The 21363-nt window shown below is 40.1% G+C and overlaps 1 protein-coding gene across 2 annotated transcripts; it reads right to left on the minus strand.

Annotated features, from left to right (window-relative positions):
• Window positions 1-1667: 1667 nt before the first annotated feature.
• On the minus strand, window positions 1668-19714 carry ctdsp2 (CTD (carboxy-terminal domain, RNA polymerase II, polypeptide A) small phosphatase 2). Of its 2 annotated transcripts, XR_005130741.1 has the most exons (8): window positions 19081-19714; window positions 10485-10638; window positions 10077-10193; window positions 7720-7779; window positions 5097-5160; window positions 3989-4062; window positions 3624-3705; window positions 1668-2238 (listed from the first exon to the last, which is right to left on the minus strand). XR_005130741.1 is itself a non-coding variant. In XM_037541285.1 (7 exons), exons 2-6 carry the CDS (start codon window positions 10554-10556, stop codon window positions 3685-3687), a joined length of 291 nt encoding a protein of 96 aa, XP_037397182.1. In that variant the 5' UTR covers window positions 10557-10638; window positions 19081-19712; the 3' UTR covers window positions 1668-2238; window positions 3624-3684. The 2 variants fall into 2 exon arrangements, 1 of the variants encoding a protein (XP_037397182.1); XM_037541285.1 differs by lacking the exon at window positions 10077-10193 and having other exon boundaries at window positions 19081-19712.
• Window positions 19715-21363: the final 1649 nt, after the last annotated feature.

The following is a 21363-nucleotide window of genomic DNA, read 5'->3' on the forward strand; positions in this document are numbered from 1 at the left end:
GATGTTTTTCACTCCTCCACAAAGCCATATTTTTTTTTCTGAGCTTTCTAAGCAATTGCCATCACTCATGCAACTAAATAAAATCTTTTTATGCAGTCTTGATTGGTTCTTTTGGCTCAGAGAAAGTGAGGTTTTTAAAGCCTTTGCTCAGTTTACTGAATGTCAGCACCCCTGGTGACATAGTTAGGTATTACACCAGTTGCCATCTGTCCCAGCAGAATTTAGTTTCTTCTGAAATCAGAAGTATCAGTCAGCAGTGCTCAGCACTCCGGAGAACCCAGTTCCACTGCTCCACAGTCCAGGAGGGCTTTACAACCCTCTAGCAGACACTTGGCATTAAGCATAGAGAATCCAGGTTCATCAGTCGCTGCTGCAGAGTGCCTCATTCTGTTGGTAGTGCTTTCCAATTGAACACCTGAGTCAACAATAGCTGCATCTTCAAGTAGCTGTCTAGGTGCTTTTGCATGTCATGTGTAGAGCAGATGATCAGATGGGGCTACTAGCAACAGAGCCCTATGCAAAAGTTACGGCGTTTACATTTTGTCACTTTTCCTTCTGTACTGTGACGCACTGCTAAGTGAATCAGTTTCAGGGAGGGTCTCTGAGTTAAGCGAGCTTTTTCATTCTAGTTAGGTTGGGGGCATTTGATTTAATATTATTCCCTGCCCACTGCTGCACAAGTGACCTAATTACAACTCAAGAGCTGCTTTATAGTCAGCAAATGTCATTACATTTTCATGGAAGATTACGAGAAAACAAGATTTTGGGCTTTTAAATGAGATGATATGATGGGTCATGCTTAATATGACCAGGCACATTAAATAGTATGGAAAAAAGGTCCATTTTGGATTCAGGTTGACTGTAAAATCTGCAGAAGCGCTCACATTTGCATGCAAAAGTAGAAAAAAAAAGTGAAAATAAGGTTATACGTCCCTTAAATACAGCATTTCCTGCAAATTGTACGACATAATTTCTATTTATTTGCAGAGTTTGACATTGGGGGGAAATAATAAAATACAGTGTCATAACTTTTACACCAGCTAGATTTTATCCCCCCCCACCATGTTAAATTCAGCAAATAAATACTGACTGTGTTAATATGTGCAGTGTGCCAGAGCGTGTTTTCTGTGACATCATTTGCCTAAACCTTTGTACACACCTATAACTTCACTTAGAAAATCAGTAAAATGTAATCCAGCTGGGTGCCGTAACTTTTGCCTAATACTGTACCGGTTGTAACTGGCATTGTTGTTTTAAGTTCATATGTCAGCAGCTAAAACCATGTTGAATTAATATGCAAGTGCACTGATAAGAGAACGACAGTTCAGCAAGTTTTGTTTACATGAGTGTTTTCTTCTCAACTGAGCTCTGATCATATACAGACACGTCCATCGCCTAAAGGCACAATGATACAGTACAAATATGGTACATTAGTATTTCTTAAGCTGTGAGCAGCTGTAAACAGTCTGAATCACAAACACATGAACATGCATTAACGATACAGCTGTGAACGCTGTGGCAGGAAGAAGATCATTAATTATACGGACAGCTTTGACCGACCACTCAAACGTACAGCACTGAATGTGTAGTCTGTTCAGTAGAGGAATTTACAATAATTCAGGGCTACAACATTGGATTCAAATGCTATAGAGAAAAAATGCACTGCATTCGGTCCTTCAGTATAAGAATTTATTCAAGTTTATTAGACTCCGTCATGCGCCGCATCCAGAGAACAACGCCTTCGAGTTCGGAACGCGGCGGAATATACGGCTCATTCTACCGAAGTGCTTCAAAGTCAGAGTTTAAAGCCCTTTCAGACCTTTAACTGACTTGGACTTCAGGCTAAAATCCTTTGAAGCCTATATCTTAATTATGTTTGTTATTGAAATAAATGACTGAACACTCCATTTTGGCACTAACAACATAATGACAAAGCCTCCAAAACGTTACCAAATTTTTCATACTTACAATTTTAGCTAAAACCAATTAACACCATTACTGTGAAATGGGAAATTATGAAGAAAGCTTCTATGAGTGTAACCAGACCTCTGTTTATGTGTCTACAGTCGTGTGTGAATGTGTTTTTGTTTGTGTCAGGTACTCAATAGGGAGGTTAGTATATTTCAGGGACCAAGTAAGACGCAGTATCTCGATGGGTCTTGATCTAGAGCTCTCTGGGTTCAGTGGCGCTCTGGTCTGCCAAACTCGCCATCGTCCATCAAATGAAGGCCCTGGAATCTGTCAGAACAAAGATATTCAACAGTCTCCTACTCCTGAGGACTAATGCTGTGTGAATATTTTAAATTCTATTGATAGCTTGGCCAAAAAAAATTATTTACACCAAATACTGCCTCCTTACTCCACATGAAGTTCATCAACTAAGATATAGTACTGCGCTTCAGTCAGAGACCACCATTCGTTTATTTAATTTCCCATCAAAACAGCCATTGATTAGCATATTTAAAACATTTAACAATCACTCAGAAAGCTCAACGACTAAGTATAACTTTTTGTAGTATTTAACGTGTCACTCTTTGCCTTTATTACAGCTTCCATTCTTTTCGGAGACTTGCTTTCAGATTATAAATAATTCGGCAGGGTTGTTTCTCCACACCTCCAGTCATAGTCAGTCATAGACGTTCGCTGCATTTTCTGCTTCTCATGATTCAAATAACCCAAACACATACACTGATGTTGAGGTCTGGACTCTGGAGTGGCCAGTCCATTGTTCTGAAAACACCAGCAGCTACGTTTTTGTCTTATTCTCAGAAACAGCTGCACATCCTTTCAGATTCAGTGTTGTCTTCTCACAGTGGAAGGATGGACAGAAACACCTGTGAATTTTTTCAGATCTGCAGCAAGAGTGCAGCTTCATTTCCTCCTCTCTCTCTCAAAGATGAAAGCTTTATGTGTTGTTTATCTGACGGAGTTGGAGTTTTGGTGGTCTGCCAGGTTTTGCATGGCTGTTAGGAGTCTTATTTTCTCTGTATAATGAATTTTGTTCCTCTTCATTTTTTATTATTTATTTTGGAGACTCAAAAAAAACCTGACTTTTCACTTATTTTCCTGGGCAAGTGGATTATCTTTTATCTGTTCTCAGAAATACCTCCTGAAAAACATCTGAACAACTTAATGACTTTTTCAAGTGAAATTTGAATAAACTAATGGTGGTCTGTGAGTTTTGCATTTCCATTTCCAACGTTTTACCACAGCTATGGACGAAAGTAAAGAGAAAGTTGGCAGCTGCTACTATTTTTAGCTATGCAACTTTATAATCGTCAATACTTAACGATTAGAGTGCATGATGATCGTAAACATATAGTTTACAACTTTGTATTGTATAAGTTTTTATACTGCTTAGCAACCAAACGTCTTGGCTGATCAACTGCTTTTGTGTGAATTATCACTACTATCGCTTTAATAATCCTAAAGATAGTATCAGGATACACGGACGTTCTGTTTAGCATTTCATTAGCTTATCAATATTACCCAGCTAATCAAATGATCATATCTTGCCTCAAAATAACTTCATACTACACCTAAACATGACACTTTACAACTATAACCTGTTTTTCCTACTATAACACTATAAAGTAGATAGACAAGGGCAGCAGTTTACATACGGAGCTCTCAGGGTGGACGATTCGTCCAGGATAAGGGTCTTGGGCTCCTGGCTGAGGCAGCTCAGCTCTTTAACACTCCACCCTGGGAAGAACATGGAAGAGCAGGTTATATGGTCTGCATGTAGAGGTTTGGAGTGCAGGTCTATAAGTGAGCTCTTACATGTCTTGTTATTACTGTCATTTTGCTTATTAAATGTAACAGAACTACACAGTTAATAAGAGTTCACTGCATAACGGCACATTAAGAAAGAATTTACATTCTTCAGCGACAGGTTTGGATCTGCGTTAGTGAGGTTTTCGGTTTTTTAATGATAAACAGTGTCTATAATGCCAAATCATAATACAATATCTCTGCTTGTACTTACAAACATAAACATGGTCTTGATTGAAAGTTTCGAAACTACACGTTCATCCCCAGCTTTCCTCCTCTCTCCATGAGCTACACATCAGAAATAACAGATGAAAAATGACAGCATGCTGTTGACCTTACAGATAACTGTAATTTCTAAGGGTTTGGGCACTAAAATAGGTTAAATGGATGAATGACATTCTGCCACTTCCACATCTACTCAATCTGTTCTTTAGTCCAGTCATAGCTTGCAATTACTGTTATTGTTAAAGGGTTTTTCACACATTTACTTATTTGTTTATTCCTATAAGTGAGTTACAGTTAAAACTGCAGCTATTTTGGCAAAATAGTGAAAGAATCTTCATGCACCACTTTAAAAACATTGGTGTGTCAGGCGTCATCATGCTACTTTGCAAGCAACCAGCTGCAGCCAAGGTGTAATAAAACATTCAGAACCATGAAATTCAACTTTCTATTTAAGCTACTTTGCAGTATTTTTCAACTCTAGCTCATACGTTTATTAGCTCTAAAACCACCCCAACGTCACCTGAGCAATTGCATCTTGGAAATGACTTATCAAGCTGATCACAAAACAGCATTAATTTCCTCTCCAGTTAAGAATCGTGAGAGCATGGTAGGGCTTTCCGTTCTGCTGCTGGTAACTTCCTCCTGAAACAAGTAATCAAGAATAGGCCGTACCAGTGAGAACCAACCTATCCTGGATTACTTGAACCAGGCAGAAGCCAAACACAGGATTTCAAGGAGCTAAAGGTTTCAAGGAATATATGTACGTGATAAGATCCTCCGCAAAGAAATAAATAAACACATTCACAGCTGTTTAGTTGCTGAAAGACCATGAACACAGTGTTACTGTTTTCTCAAACAAAAAAACAGGGAGGAGAATTTAACAATATACGTTATGGTTCTTGACAGTTCCACCCCTTGTCCACCAGAGGGCGCACTCTGTCCACTCTTGAAGTCAGAAAAACAATCACCCTCTGTCCTCAGGCACATCCCATTTGTGTTCAATGTGTAAGCTAATAAAAACACCAGCTCACTAGCAGGGGATTACCAGTCTCTCAGTTCTCATATACACCAACATGCTTTGCACATGAAGTCTTCACCTGCTGTGTGGGGGCGCCTCAGTCTCCACAGACTCAGAGAGATCCGCTGTGCACTGCGTACACCCTAAGGACAAGGCAAGGTAAATTAATTAATAACCACACAGTGATCCATGTTTGCATATACTCACATGTGTGCATTTCAAGTTTCATAATAACTGTATAAGAAGAGACTGAGTATTTATAACTGTAATGTAATACTAGATTTTCAAATATTCCATGAGGAAATGATCTTGTGTGATAGAATAAACACAAATAAAGTCAAACTGTTTACAACAGGCCTGTCATACGTTTCATACACTCACAATTATGTGAGCTGGCTGCAATTATTTTCCTATAGTTGTTAGATTTCACAATCTTATGCTTCCATCGCAAAAACATGAATTGAGTGACTTTTTATCATTTGGGTTCAGGCAAATACATGTAAATAAGAGAAAACCGAAAAGGCATTTATTGAGACACGAAAACAAGTTCTAACGTCTGACTGTTGCTCTATCACCTATAAAGGGCAGCAGTGAGTAACGTAATGTAATGTCGTCATTGGGGATCTACTACATATACACTGCAAGCTGACAGCTAATCAACCTATTTGGCCGCTTTAGACTTGTACTTTAACACGATTCAGCTGTCTTTTAAAAAAACATAATCAAACTGATCATATTTATTTATATGGCAATTAATCGTGAGCTAAAACATCATGATCAGGACAGGCCTAGTTTTCAGCAAAATGATTAATATATGTTGGTGAGATATACAGGTGTGGTTCCTGACCCCAGTGCTCTCCAGCCGTTGCACTGATCTGTTCAATTTCATCAGCAGCACCTGATTATAATTTACTGAAGGGCAGATTATGTGAAGCAGGTCCTGGAGAGTAAATGTACGCTAATACTGGATGTTCTTGAGGAGAGATTTGGAAATGGTTACACACATCAAACCACAATGTACTGTTTATTTGTTTGTGTTCATTCTAATATTAGCATTTCTTCAAACGAACTACTGCTTACTGCCCAGATGTTTGGCTTTACCAATACATGCCATATCGGATGTCAAATGCTGTCATGAGTTGTCGTGACAGGTTTTGTCGAGTAACATGCCAGCATTAAATGTCATGTCATAAGATGCCGCAAGGTTTGATGTCATGACATCTAACCAGAGTAGCGCAGTAAAAATTGGCATGTGGCACAAGCTGCCATGACATCAAACATGTTATGATAATGCCAACACACTTACAAAATCTGTCACATTTCTTGAAAGCATATGACATCAGATATGACACATCAATGTAGTACAGCCGGCTTCAAGTGTTACCAACTTTTAATTTTACACAGTAGTGTAATTTCATTATTTAATAGTGTTGCAGCACTGATTTCCAAAGCCATCCACTGTGGACCTTTTAATATAGTGTTACACCTTACTAGGCCTGGGTGATATCAAAAAATAAATAAAAGACATTTTATAGTTAAAAAATTGCGATTATCTAAGACACTGCCCCCCAACCCCACCCCCCCAAAAAAAGAAGCAGTCTGCGGCAGCTTTGACCTACTTTTTATTCTATTTCAGTCTATATGCTTTTTTAATATGAACTGTTTTAATGAAAAATTAAAAACACACAAATTAAACAACGAGATACTGAGTAACCCAGCATCTTTTGAGAACTACTTCACCCATCATTATAATAAACGTTACTGTAAACAGAAGCGCTCATGAGCTTCTTTGCAGCAGATTCACAGCGACTTGCGTGCTAATATCACACCCTGCCGGAGAAACCACACCCACACGTTTTTCACATTAAAAACATTGAGTTGTCTGTTGTTACAGCTGCTTTTTCATAATTCAACTTACCACCAGGGCACTTAATTTGCACAGAAAATACTGCACACCAGCCATAGTGGAAGATCAGAGGAACTTTCTCTTCAGGTTAGAGTTAACTCTACGTTACTGCTCTATGTTAACTTCGTCATTCTAACTTGTTTTTTTAACTGCAGAGTTGCTTGGAAGTTCCAAAGCACATCAGTATTAATTTTCGCTTCCACTCACGTAACGTAAATTAAGGGGAGTCTGTGCAAGCAAGCTAGCATTATAGTGCATACTCTCACTCCTGCACTACTCATATTTTATTGTATTTATTGTATTACTGTGTATTGTAGTTTACTGTATTGTGGAACGCACTGTGTATTGTAGTTTACTGTATTGTATTGTATTGCATTGCATGGCACAGAGTTCTGTGTTCAACTCCGTTCCTTTTTTCTGGGTATCTACAGTGACTTTTGTTTCTAGCAGGATCTGAGCTCAGGTCTCTTTTTTCTAAGCTATTGGTAACTAGCAAAGATACTTTCTGAAAATGTACATGTAGCAGGCTAACAACTCTCCACAAAGGGGTGCCATCAGCATTCATTTAGCATTTGATGTTTTACAAAAGCAGTGCTTCACATCGTTATCCTTGGGAAGAGAGTTTCGATTTCTTACCCTTTTTCAACTTTAAGGTGTTATTCATGAATGTTAACTAAATGGGTTAAGTATTACCAGTTATATGGTTTATACATTAAACCTGACATGCTGCTGGACCTATGGAGTACAAATACCTAACACATGTAACACCATACAGTTGATACCATGGGGTCAATACCTTCAGCAAGCTATGCCCCAGCATCGTGTCCAGGTCTATGACCACACATTCAGCTGGGATCTACAAACAAGACAAAATCATTAGAGGTCAGTGCCAAAGAGTCAACAAACAGCGAGTTAATGTATGTATATGACTGCTTCATGTAACAGGTCACCTTGTAAATCAAACAAATCCACCACACACGACTGGACTCATGCCTTCTTTACAGTGCAGCTGTAAACACTTACTCAGTCTTAAACCATAAACATTGCTGTAAATCTTTCACCTCGCAATTATGTAAATGATTACAGTTCTTTAGGGACCAATTCAGTGCATGAAATCTCAAGTTTCAGTGTGATGTGATTTATGTTAGTATAATTCGGAATTAGTATTAAACTATATTGAACACATAAATTAGACTACACAGTAGGGGAATATACAGTTGCATGCACCTTTGGTCAAATTATGTGTCAATTTTTCTGCCAGTTTTAGTGCACAATTTCTATTTATCTGGTAGTTTAACAGCCTAAAACAAAACATATAAAAATGTGTCCCAACGTTTGCAGGAGCTGCATTTTACTACATTAGCTGACAAATACCACAAAACAAGTTCTCTTTTTGATTTTTTACTACATAAATAACAAAAAATGTAAATTGTACAAATGTTTGCATACTGACAATAAAAAACAATTAACTGTTTTCATTTCTACATTCAAATATAGGCTAACACATTTTTAAAATGCAAATTTCACTGATTTTTATAAATTAAATTAATAAGATATAAACAAAGTCATTCAGAATGTTTTGATGTGACATGCTCAGTCAGAATTGTACACAACAGTAATAGTAACCAGATGTCTGAAGGTAGCTCAGAGAAAATGGTTACGAAAAGCTATAATATGCCTCAGTTTACTACTTTGCTATCATGAACATTAGATATAAAAATTCATATGACACATGTAGATTCACTGGTAATATCATTTCGTAGAAAATAAAATGGTTATACTTGTGTTGTAGACATTGTGACCCCTGGTGTCTATCACCACTATTTTAAAGAAATCCTAGTCTATGTTTATCTACTATGAGCCATTTTACATCAAACCACTCTGAAAAACTTTAACTTCTCAATAAGAAAACTGTGTGATGTCAGATCTTTTTTAATTTAAACTTAAGGATAACTTTAGCACAGATTATAACCAACTGTAGCATTTAAAAATTGATGATACACATCAAACGATGCACCACATATTTTTACACCTTCTTCTGTTTTTTTTTATTGTTCTTGTTTTTCTTAAAGACATAACTTGCAGACATAACTTTCTCATAATTTACACTGAAAAGCTTTTAATATGCCTCAGTGAGGACCCGTCTGCTTGGCACTTTCTTCTCTGTCCAAATATTCCATCAGATTCATTCCAGTGAGCGAGACAATCCTGTGGCTTTAGAGAATAGCTGCTCCACAGCCTAGGAACACAAGCCAGCCAATGAGAGGAGCTGCAGCGCCTCATTATTATGCATAAAGCTGGTGTTGGAGCTCAACTCAGCCGGACAAAAGTTCATCAGAGCAAAGCAGGTAAACCAACGGCCTGTTTTCCATGATTTACCAACAGCGCGGATGAGTATAAGTTGAGGCCTGGCGTCTACGGGCTGCTCAGTAGATATGGGACAGCACTGCATTCACAAAACCACAACTGCTGTCCTTAACTTGTATTTGAGCTCAAAGTACAGATTTGGTTTCTGATTATGGTGAAATTCAAGCAAAATGTCATCATGGCATTTTTAAACCTCTGTAAATCGCATTTAGTTGCCGTCACATCATGAGTGTTTTCACCTTTTACAGCAACACATTTTAAAAAACACCACGTGTGACTAATTCATGACAAACGGACCGACAGAAATAGTCCACAATGACTCTAAATAAGATCTTTAAAATACAATAAATTCATTATAAAAATTGTGAGGATTTAATTAATTCGGCTAATGTTTTGTTACCGCCAAGATAGTTTATTTCTAACAGATAATAAAGAAGAATTAAACCTCTTCCCGCTCAAAATATGGAACCGTTTTCACATACATGACCCTCATCATGATGTATCAACATTATTTATTTTTCTGTAGTTTTTTTTTTGAACAGACCAAAACCTCCCAATAACACATTTGAAAATACTACATAAAACATGCTCATTTTAAGCCTTTTTCCACAACAGCCATTAAATGTCATTTTAGCTTGTTTTGAAGGTCCCTCACAGTCTTGCTCTTTGATAAAACTAATGGAATATATTTTAATGGAAATAATGAAGGAATTTTGTCTTTGTACGTGAGCAAGCAAGTCGACATTTATAAAAGTGCAATTTCTTATTGTGACAGTTGTACTCAACCTTTTAACAAGCTGCAGCTGTGCTGTCCGTTTAATCTCCACATGGCAGTCTTTACGGAGAGGACTGAATTTTTCACTGCTCAACGCAGAATCACTTCACCCTACCGTCCGAGTTAATCTGATAAAACAGAAAAAAAATGTAGAGCCACTAGTTGACCTGCAGAAAGAGGTCCTGCAACACGCAGATGTTCCGTGATCTACTGATCCGCTGTACATAAGTTCACAAGTGCAGACACTGATAAATTATGGACTTACTATAGACAGAACATCCTCACTGTAAACACTGCACCAGACAACAGCTTCCCTCCCAGATATCTCCTGGACATGAAAAACTGTCCATGCTCTGCATTCAGGGTTTGTATGAGAACAGATCACTGACACAAAGGTACTTTGAGGAAGCTATAGCTACCTTGGCAACAGTCCTTTTGTCCTCCGGCACTAACAAGGCATCATGGGAAGGTGCTGCTTTGCTGCTGGGCATCCTGAGCTTGAAGGCAAAAAGCTGAGTTCTTTAAAGGTGCTTTGACATCCAGGCTTTTGATTCAAGGAACAGTCTGCCATATCTGTTGGATCCACAAGAAAACAAACACACAAAAAACAATATAAGCTTCTTCTTTAAAAACAGGCTCTGGGGGTCTAACTGCTAATTACATTATATAATACTACATTAGAAGTAACGAAATAACAAGATTAAGCCACTGGTATACGAGGATCCCTCTTAAGGCTATCAGCAGTCTGACACACCAAGGCCAAACCCATTTGAGAGTGTGTACCCTTTCAAGAGGGTAACAAAGCATTTCAATACACAAGCCTAGTACGGTGTAGGAATCAGGGCTGTCAGTACAAATCATATGACTGAGTAATGTGGTGATTATTTTAATGATTCATTTTTCATTTTGTAACAGTAAACATTCTTAAACAATAACGAAAGATTCCAGAATAATTGGTCAAAAATAAAAACAAAACCTTTCAAAATACCTAATAAACAATAAGCACTGCGTGGCAAAAAAAAACATAAAAATGTCTCCATCAAGCTGTTTCTAATCATGAGAGGCCAGTAAGACAATATTAAATATGCAGTATCAGGGCATCTGCTGGTGTGGGTTTTGTCCCTTTCAACAATGCTCACAAAAGCAACTTGAGCATTAATATCTCTTCCTTTACAGAGAATCTGCAATCCACAGCATTATTATAACCTGTAGGTCCAACGTGTGAACTAATCTCGGAGCCAATCATCAGTAATGGAAATGTTCACTGACTACAGTTTTTTAATCAAGTAATCAGCTCGTAAGAATGCATTTAGTACTGGTATGAAGCACTAGGCGATATACTGTCTGTGCTGCAACTGAATTCACACAAAAAAAACATTTATTTTAGTTTTTACTGATAACAACATTAGGGATGTGCGTGGGTACCGAGTATTTGGTATTAACTGATCGATGTGATAGTTTATGAATACTGAAATGACTATTCTGATGTTTGCTAACAATTCAGTGAAATGTGATGATTTTGCTTATAAATATGCAAGTGAACATGTCACATTACAGTTTGCTTCTCCACACCATGAGTGCCTGAATGTGAGCACACTGCCAGGGATACACTGTTAAGGACACGCCTGAGACAACATAAATAGCGCAGCTGTATCACTAACTGGGCTACCTATTCTAGTTGATATTAGCTAGCTCCAGAAACATGTTGGCACATCGTCCACAAAGGAGAAAAAAACTACGCAGAACACAATTTCTCATCGGTATCCAAAAAAAACACTGGTTAACTCATCTGAAGAGGCAGCCATGAAAACCTAGAGATCTGCCAAGGCTGTTCTTGAACACTGAAACATGTTCCTCGTGCTACTACATTTTAGAGCAACACCGGTGCTCAAACCTAAAAAGGTAAGCCTACAGTATTGCTGGGTGCTTTAAACTGTTATGAACAAACAGTTAACATTTCCAGTATTGTGTAAGGCTGGTGTCTTATGGTGTCACTTTAACAGAAGCAAACAGTCCCAAAACAAGCTGGGTCAAGTTTCTAAGAAATTATTTTAATGTAGAGTATTTTAACCAGCACTCAGGAAGCATGTGCTCAATAACTGCATTAATGCAGAGTTAAATCTTCAAACACTCGTCACAGGCTGTGCTAACTTCGGAAAATATCATGATACTGAATTCCAGCAACGCCGCCCAGCACTGTGTGTTCATCCCAAAAGAAAGACTATTCCTCTTTCTCCAACAATAACAGTCGAGCAAATGTAAGGTTTGAGTGTCTTGAGTCACTGACACCCTGAAAAGGAATGAAACACGCGCTTCGATGTTTTTAGGCAGCAGCCATCAGAGTCAGAAAATCATCCTGTTTGCTCGACTTCCCCTCTCCGCCGCACAGAAAACAGAAAATCTGTTTTAAATGAGGCTGCTGGCCATGGCTGGTATATGTTATATAATCGCAGAGGGCGGGAAAGCCCACACATTTCAGATGTACCTTCAGTGCAAAACACTCACACACATACACACACTAACCACTCCCGCCATTTCATCACAGGAGAGTCTGGCAGGAACGAGCCCTCGCAGTGCATATGCCACAAAAGACGGGCGCAGAAATCGGAGCTCGTGTTTTGTAACATGACATCTGCGGCAGGGCTTTTTAGGCTGGGCTTCTGGGCCTCTCGCATATTTAAAGTTCTCTGTCATATTTTGTTCAAATATTTGCAGTGGAGAGAAACCTGAAATTGGGACATGCCTTATAGATTAAAAATACAGAAGAAAGAGCCTCCTGACTGTGGAAGAGCTTCATCTCTACGGACAGTCCAACTGATGTTTCTGGGGAACCTGTTTACACATTACTACGGCAGAATTTTACTGCTGCTAATGCCACGAGTTAAAAGTGTTGGAAATGATGAGAAAAGCCATCTACGTTCACTTTCTCTCCCTCCCTCCCTCCCTTCCTCCCTTCCTCCATGTTGTTCTCTTTGAGGGGCTTATGTAGCCATAGGAATCATCTTATGTAACATACGAGCGGCGTGTGCAGTGAAAAGAGGGGATGAGGGGGGAAAATGGCCTCCTGCGTCACTGCTCGCTGCTCCGCATTCGTCCGTCTCATTGATAAAGCTCCGCTTAGCACAAAAGGCGCAGGAAATGGAGGAGAATGAACGTGATCCATGAACTCGACGGCCCTTGAAAGATTTGATATACACAGATGGAACAGTGTTGCACAATCGTTAGAAGCAGGCTAGTGAACGGGGTGGGAGGAAGGAGAAGGGGGGCTGTTGATTCATTGGGCGATTTTCTGTGGTTCTTAGAGGAGATTGTAACTGGCTTTGTGTTCTCCACTCTACAGCAAAACACGCCCTACAAAACAAACCTGACTAAATGCATTTAAATGCCATTGGAAAAAAAATCCCAAGCCCCGCCCCCCAACAAAACACCACCAACACTGTTCAACCTCATTACGCCAGGTGTTTGTTTGACAGTTAAGACGTCATGTGATGGCAAAACAGATTACAAACACAGGTTTGAACACAAAACACACGAAACCCTTTTTCCATCTTTTTAAATTCATTTTCTATCTGTTAATATTTGTCTGGCTTTTCCCATTTGATTATTATCACTTTTATTGTTTATCCTCTTCTTTTTTTCTTTATTTGGTTGTTTTATTTGATTTTTTATTTTTCTACGTCAGTTTTATTTTCTTCTTTTGAGATGTTTTTTTTGTTTTAAAGAGCCTAAAGTTTATTTTGTCTTCCATGCCGTTTTAATAATATCCTTATGCTTTATCCCACTTGCTTTGTTACACTTATATTATATATTTCGTCTAGTTTTTGTTTAATGCTCAGCTACATTGTAAAGGAGGGTCACCCTGGATGTACACTGAGTTTAAATAGGCTACCTGAATGATTAAATGACATCATGTATATTCTGTATTTTGTTTCGAGGTTTGGTAGAACAAGTCAAAAAGGCCAGTAGTGCAAAAAATGAGTACAATCATTTTTAAATGTTATTAAATAGGATTAATGACACGCTCTTTGTAACAAAACACACAGCTGCGTTCTTTAAGCACTGAGAGTTTCCCATATCCAATTTATCTAGTACTAATATCTAAACTTCCTCAGCGATACTTTTTTCAATACCTTCTTTGGAATTAGCTATTAACCAAAAGTGAGTGTGGCTTAAATAAGAAATAAGGATGAGTTGCCAGAAGTGAGTGCACTTACTAAATGGATTGTAGGCTAATCGAGAATTAATAACATGAATGCAGAATGTAATCCGGCCAATCAGCCAATCAGTAGTCTAGATTTTGGAATAAGCAAGCCGAGTGGTTTACGTTATTCAATAACCTGTTATTTTGCAGTAATTCAGCTTAATAAAAGTAGTGAATTGAGAGCCAGCCCTAATAATATCCTCAACATGCTCACAAAAGCATATGATTCAGGCTGCTGCATATAATCAATTACACTTCACCTTCTCGGTTAATCAGCTTAGTGATTAGTGTGCGATTTAAATGATAAACAGGGAAGCTCAAGTCATGTAAAGCCATGTTTAGCAGACCAAAAAATTCTACACACAAGGTTTACACAGTCAAATGATGTTCTGACACGCTTTCCACAGAGGAAAACATGATGGCATACATGCAAGAAACTATGAAAATTGCCATTTTTCTCACAGTACAGAACAGAAAATACAGGATATTGTCTTAAATGTAAGGTATGCGTTAGAACACATTCGGTACATTAAGCAACTAAAAGTTTGCAGGCTTTCGCCTCAGTTATCGATACTCAAACTAAATCTCAGCTGGATAACTTCTACATCACCAATAAGCACTAAACAACAACACCGCAACGAACTGCTTCTTACTTTTGTGAATATTTGCCTGCAGACATGGTGCACTGGCAGAATGTAGCTCTACAGCCGCTGTTCTCCTTTACATCACCAAACCTCCAATATTTTACGCATCTCCACACAAACTCACAGTATTTGAATATGTCGTTAAGAACACCACGCTGCCTGTTGGTTGGCGAACTGTGACTCTGACAGAGCTCGTCTCATCACCGTTACTGCAGCTACAACCCAGCAAGTGGATAAAAACCAAGTAAAATAGACCAGAATGACCACTAAAAAGATAAGAGATATGTAGGTGCTTAAGATGCCGTCTCCAGAAAAACCTATGAGGATAAGATTAGCTAGCCTGGTGGACTGGATCTGTATAACCTGCATTCCTGCAGAGTCCAGTGGTGTTTTACAAAACGAATAGAAACGCCACCAAAACTGCCAAAGCACTTAAATAATAAATTCATACATAATGATGGAGCTGTAGTCAGCTTCTCATCTGAATTTTCCGTTCCACCTTAAACGGTGCTGCATTTACACTGAGCTTTCTTAAATGCAGAATGAATTTCGCAAGTTAGTGAATGTGAAGCCAACGTCAGCTGGCCTCAACAAACACATCCGTTTACCTTAATAAATAATCTTTAATCAACACCTGCTTTAAACTTTCACTTGGAGATGTTTACTCAGCAGCTAATGAGCTGCTTCACTGTTGATTTAACGCCGCGTCTCAAACCACACCCTTCTGTACTTCACCCACTACACTAATGAGTGCACGTCAGATCTTATATCTGCCACTTTTTTGCACACTGCTTACTGCGCTATTTAGTGTGCTTGTTGTCACTACAGCAACAAACCAAATAAGGGTCAAGTCAATACACTCACATATATTGGTTAAAATGCTCTAAAGGTGAGATTTAAACCGATTTTATCTGTTAGGGCTTTGTTACATTACCAACCGCCACAGCACTGCTGTGTGAACCCGATGCTGCCTACCGAAATGGTGGCAGCGTGACGGCGACATCATTGGAAAACTATCAATAGGTCACAGAAGAAATAAAAGGAGATAAAGTGAAGCGCCAAAGAGAGCAAATAACACTAGACAGAATAATATTAATACTAATACTAGATAGAAAAAAGGATTCTAAGATACTGAGGCTGTTCATGAAACGTCTTACCTGCTTACCTCACTTTATTTGAGTGCTGTTTACAAAATAATAGAGACGTTTCACTTACCCTGCAGCTGCCGCGTATCATATTAACGCTAAAGGACACAACAAATGACTCACAACAGACAAAACAGACTGAAGTTTACAGACTCCGTCTAAAAAGAAACTTTGGGGGCTGTATGATTCCTCAGTAACTCAAGCAAATGTGAAGACAGTCTACAGGCACTCCTGTAAGGCAGATAAAAACACTGCTTTAATACCATTACATGAAGAACTACGGTTCCCTCTTCAGTTCCTCACAGAACCGATTGAGTGGTATGGTGAGTGCTCTACACCAATAAATGTAGTTGATGTCTGAGGAGCCCATGAACCTGAGTACAATCCTAAGATTATTCTGTGTATCAGGACAGGACTTGGCTGCATCACACACAGCCTGACCCCCCCTTTGCTTATGCCCTTTCTGCTAAGGCCAAAAATAGGCCCCAAAGACTGTATGTAGCTTTATAATAAACCCTCAGAGCAAGTGACGAATTCTTAACGCAGATGTCATTTTAAAGTTCACCACTTCTTTATTCCAAGATCTGCTATTCCACATTACATACAGTCCTGGGATAAAGCTATTCCTTTAAACTGGTTATCTGCAACCAGCAGCCTCGTAAACATTCACATAAAGCGTCTCACGCACAGTCACACCTACAAAAGCATAAAATAACCGTTGTAGGACTGAATTTGGCCGTTTTTCAAGTACAAGTGATTGAACGATGGACACCAGCACAAACTGCATTCAGAACGAGTCTAACGTTACTGAAAAGACTGACTGTCTGCAACATGGTGGCAAAACAAGCTTACAAATGCAGAACATTTCTCCTTTTTTCAGATGGCATGGCATCTGCTCCTGTCACCGGGGGTCTATTTCACAGAGTAGGATTTCTCAGTACACTTAAGCTGAATAAAAGCATGAGGATTGCCCAATAGGAACGTCCCTTAGCTTCTCTCCTATTGGGCAGATTAACTTTTGGCTTAAAAGGAACACACTGAACTGAATTTTCCTTGTTTTAAATACTTGTTAAAACATTTGTTATGGCCCATATGCGGCATCTGATTTGCAAAAACGGCCTGTTTCAAATGATCCGTTTTTGTGATGTCACAAAAACAAGCACGTTTACCTATTTATGTGTTTATTCAGCACGCAGCACTCGGCCACTCACTCATGCTGAAGTTATAAGGAGTGTTTGAGCGTTTCTGAATGAGGGATAATACAGGGTCATTTACGTACATCAGTCTTTAAGGCAAACTGAGAAAAACCGCCTGTTTAAATCTGAGGGATAAAGCCAGGTCGGAAAATTACATTTACATTTACACCACTTAGCAGGCGCTCCAACCCGAAACAGCCCTGTAAAAATGAATGACTGTTTTTGGTAGAGAAGTCCACACCTCAGGTGGACAGAAGGAAATAAAATATCTTTCTTTGTTAAATACCCCCCAGACTTCGCAGTGAAGCTGGACGAGCCAAAGGGGAATTCAGCGGAATTTTCTGAATTTCTAAATGCATAATTCAGTTGTTGAGATGGAAACATTCAGAGTGTCGGAAATACGGAAAACGTGTTTTCTGTGACTTTCAGAGCCATTAAACACTTTGGGTGTCCGGTTCCCATCATCACCCGTGTGAACCAGTCTGGCTCAGTACGACTCTCCACAACCGAGCGGCTCAAACCAAACAGCTCTGAGTGACTGTGTTCACACCTCAACCGGTTAAGGCAGGAATTTCGAAAAACCGGAGGACTTCCCCTTTAAGACCAGAGCGACCCTTCACTCCCAACCCCGCTCCGGCCGGACGGGCCCGACCTTCGGCTTTAGGTATCTGATTAACAGAAACGCTGCTTTGTCAATTTCCCCTCCGCTCCTCTGACAGCAGCGCGAGATGGAGAGAGAGAGAGAGAGAGAGAGAGAGAGAAAGAAAGAGAGAGAGAGAGAGAGAGAGACAGGGGGCGGGAGCGCGTCCGTGCGCGCGCCCGACGGGCGTGTTCGCGCATTCCACCGCGGCACCTTGCGTTTCCACGCCCGGGCGACGGGTGCACATTGTTTTTAACGATCTGCCGTTTTTCTGCAGCTCAGACCGACGAGCTGTACTCAACAAAATGGCGGGTTCAGTTTGTGCAAAAAAAGCCACGCACTGAGCGCGCGCGCCTCAATCTGACTCAGGTTTTTCCTCTGGGCGGCAAAATAGTTCGTGTTATGTTATTTTAAGTAAAACGGGTCATTTTAGAGTGAACAAATGCGATATTTATGTAGGTCAACACGGCGCTGGCAGAAACACGAGCTAATGAATGTGAGAAACAGATCGAGGGTTTCAATCTGTAAACAACAACAAGCCAACGGACCCCCCCCCCCCTCCTGCCCCCCCCTCCTGCCCCCCCCCCCGCTACATATTTAACGTTATATATACACAAAACGTACAGCAGCTTAAACACACGAATAAATAAACACGCGATTTAAAGCAGCTTCCGGGCGTCGTTAATACAGGACATTATCCCGTTCTTTCCTGCGTTATTTCCCCCGTGTTATCTGTGGTGTGCGATGTGCTGAGGTCCCTCAGAAAGACCGCGCACCGCTGAAAGAGTCAGTAAACAAGTTGCTTAGCGCGCTCAGCTCTGGGCAGGACAGCGCTCACTGTTATTACTGCCATTACGACCTGCGACTCAGCAGCAGCAGCAGCAGCAGCCAGAGCGGAGCTGTCAGTGCTGGAAACGGGACTCGGTCGCTCTGCGCGCGCACACGCACCGAAGCCAGACACTCGGAGGGGATCGGATAAGCGAAGCTGGACTCGGCTTCATGTTATAATTTTACCCTTCCGCCTTAAATTGTGCAGCCTTTACGTTCTGGCGCCCGAGGCGTTATAATATTTAGTGCTGCACCGTTTAAGGTGGAACGGGGAAATTCGAACAATGGCTAATGAGAAGCGAAGTTCAGCCTCGCAGTGAACAAACACGGCTGACAGCTGAGAAGAAGAACCACAACGTACCTGTTTTCGACGCCAGCTGAACCTCCTCCCTCCCTCTCGCGCTCTCTCTGCACTTGTGCGATGATAGACAGAAACTTCCATCTAACGCACACAACATCCGCCCCCCCCCCCCCCCCCAAAAAAAACACATTAAAACATTATCTAGCCAGGTCTGCGACCAGCTCGACATTAACAAATCTACCTTCCGCCCCAACTGCACAAACAGCGCTGCGCTGTTTATCTTGTTTTTAATACGGACTTATTCCCGCCTTCCACAGGGGAGGGGCATGGCACTTCGTGTTTTGTTGTCCTCTTATCAGCTCTTCTCCGGGCTCATGGTCCCCGCTTTCTCCGCCGTGCGGTGTGTGTTTACCCCGAGCCCCCCGCGGTGGAGAGTGGAAGCCCCTCGGTTCTGCTCCGACAACATGGAGAATCCAGGCGAAAGAAGGAAAACAACCGAGGACATGGGGCAAAGGGGGGTGGGGGGGGCGGCGGTTTCAAGTTCCCCTTACTACAGATAAACAACCCCGCGCGCGCGCTCCTCCCGCGCTCCGATGTTCAACGCGAACCGGCCCGTTTCGCTCCGTTTCCGATCCGGGCGAACCGGGACCGGCGGCGGAGAGGGAAAAGCGCCGTTTTCTTACTTATTCTATCATTGTTTTGCTTTCGACGGGCTTTAGAGGGGCGCCTTGAAACAGCTACCCGCCCCGGATTGGCTGATCGGGAAGTGGGCGTAGCCGGAGCGCCCCGCTCCGCGCGCGCCACACTGAAAACATTCCAGCGCTGCTCGAACTGTACAGAGAGAGAGAGAGAGAGAGAGAGAGAGAGAGAGAGAGAGAGAGAGAGAGAGAATAGAGAGAGAGAGAGAGAGAGAGAGAGAGAGCGCGAGAGAGGGAGAGAAGAGAGACAGAGAGGGAGCGAGAGAAAGAGAAGAGAGAGGGAGAGAAGAGAGACAGAGAGGGAGAGAGAGAGAGAGAGAGAGCGAGAGAGGGAGAGAAGAGAGACAGAGAGGGAGAGAAGAGAAAGAGACAGAGAGGGAGAGAAGAGAGAGAGAGAAAGATAGAGAGGGAGAGAAGAGAGAGAGGGAAAGATAGAGAGGGAGAGAAGAGAGAGAGAAAGATGGAGAGGGAGAGAAGAGAGAGAGAGAGAGCGAGAGAGAGAGAGAGAGAGACAGAGACTAATCACACTTAACTACGTTAGCAAGAAACGGTGGTGTAGTGTTTTATTATTATTATTATTATTATTATTATTATCATTGTTATTATTATTATTAAATTGTTATTTTATCATAATAATGTCAACAAATAATCATATTAATAATAAAACAGTAAATTACAAAAAGGACAGCTATTCTTCTTATTATTATGTTCTTCTTCTTCTTATTATTATTAGGCTATTATTACTGTTCTTATTATTACTTAATGTACGGCTATTAGTAGTAGTAGTAGTAGAATTAAGACTCTAAAAAGTCAAATGTTAAACAACAACACACTTGTGTTACCTATTTAAACACTTCGTGTCATTGTTTTCTAATTTAACACATTCTGTGTTTAATCAGAAACTGAGCGTAGAAATATTTTGACCCATTTTGGATTAAAAATAAAACACTATATGCTGCCTTCAACCCTCTGATGTGTCCAGTTAAAGACAGAATGTGTTGTTTTTTATCTGTTTTAAGAGTGCAGTGGTAGTTGTAGTACTGCTGTTGTAAATTCAGTTAAACTAGATTGCCTGGACATTTTTGGGCTTTTATGGTTCCCATTTGCATAGTTTTTCTTTTTCTTAAATAATAACAGTAATAATAATAATAATAACAATAACAAAAATAAAGTATTGTAAATCAGCACTCTGGAGAGCTCTGCTGCCAATGATTACTGTAAATTTTACATTGATATGAGCTGTACATTAGAAATGAAGGTGTGCAGGATAGAACTGTACAAATACAGTAAACAGCTATATTTACCAATCAACAGTTTATTTGTGAACAGTATTGTAAATGTACAGTACAGTGTAGGTGCAGTAAATTGACAAATAAATTACACAGTAAATTACTGTGATTTTTAGCTGAATTTTTGTGAGAGGCAGATTTGACTTTGTTAAACTAAATAGTGTAAATTATTTTGGAAAGATTGTTTCAAACTGCACTTATTTGAAGTGACAGCTGTGTAGAACATCATACGTTCACCTTAGTAAAAAACTCTTTTACTTACGTTTTTTGGGGGGGTTAATGAACCAATTACACCTCACGGTTCTTCACATGCAAAGTACTAAACACACTGGGTTTAAAAGCTACACTCTCGCAGA

The sequence above is a fragment of the Pygocentrus nattereri genome, chromosome 9, assembly GCF_015220715.1.
Source record: "Pygocentrus nattereri isolate fPygNat1 chromosome 9, fPygNat1.pri, whole genome shotgun sequence".
Lineage (NCBI taxonomy): Eukaryota > Metazoa > Chordata > Actinopteri > Characiformes > Serrasalmidae > Pygocentrus > Pygocentrus nattereri.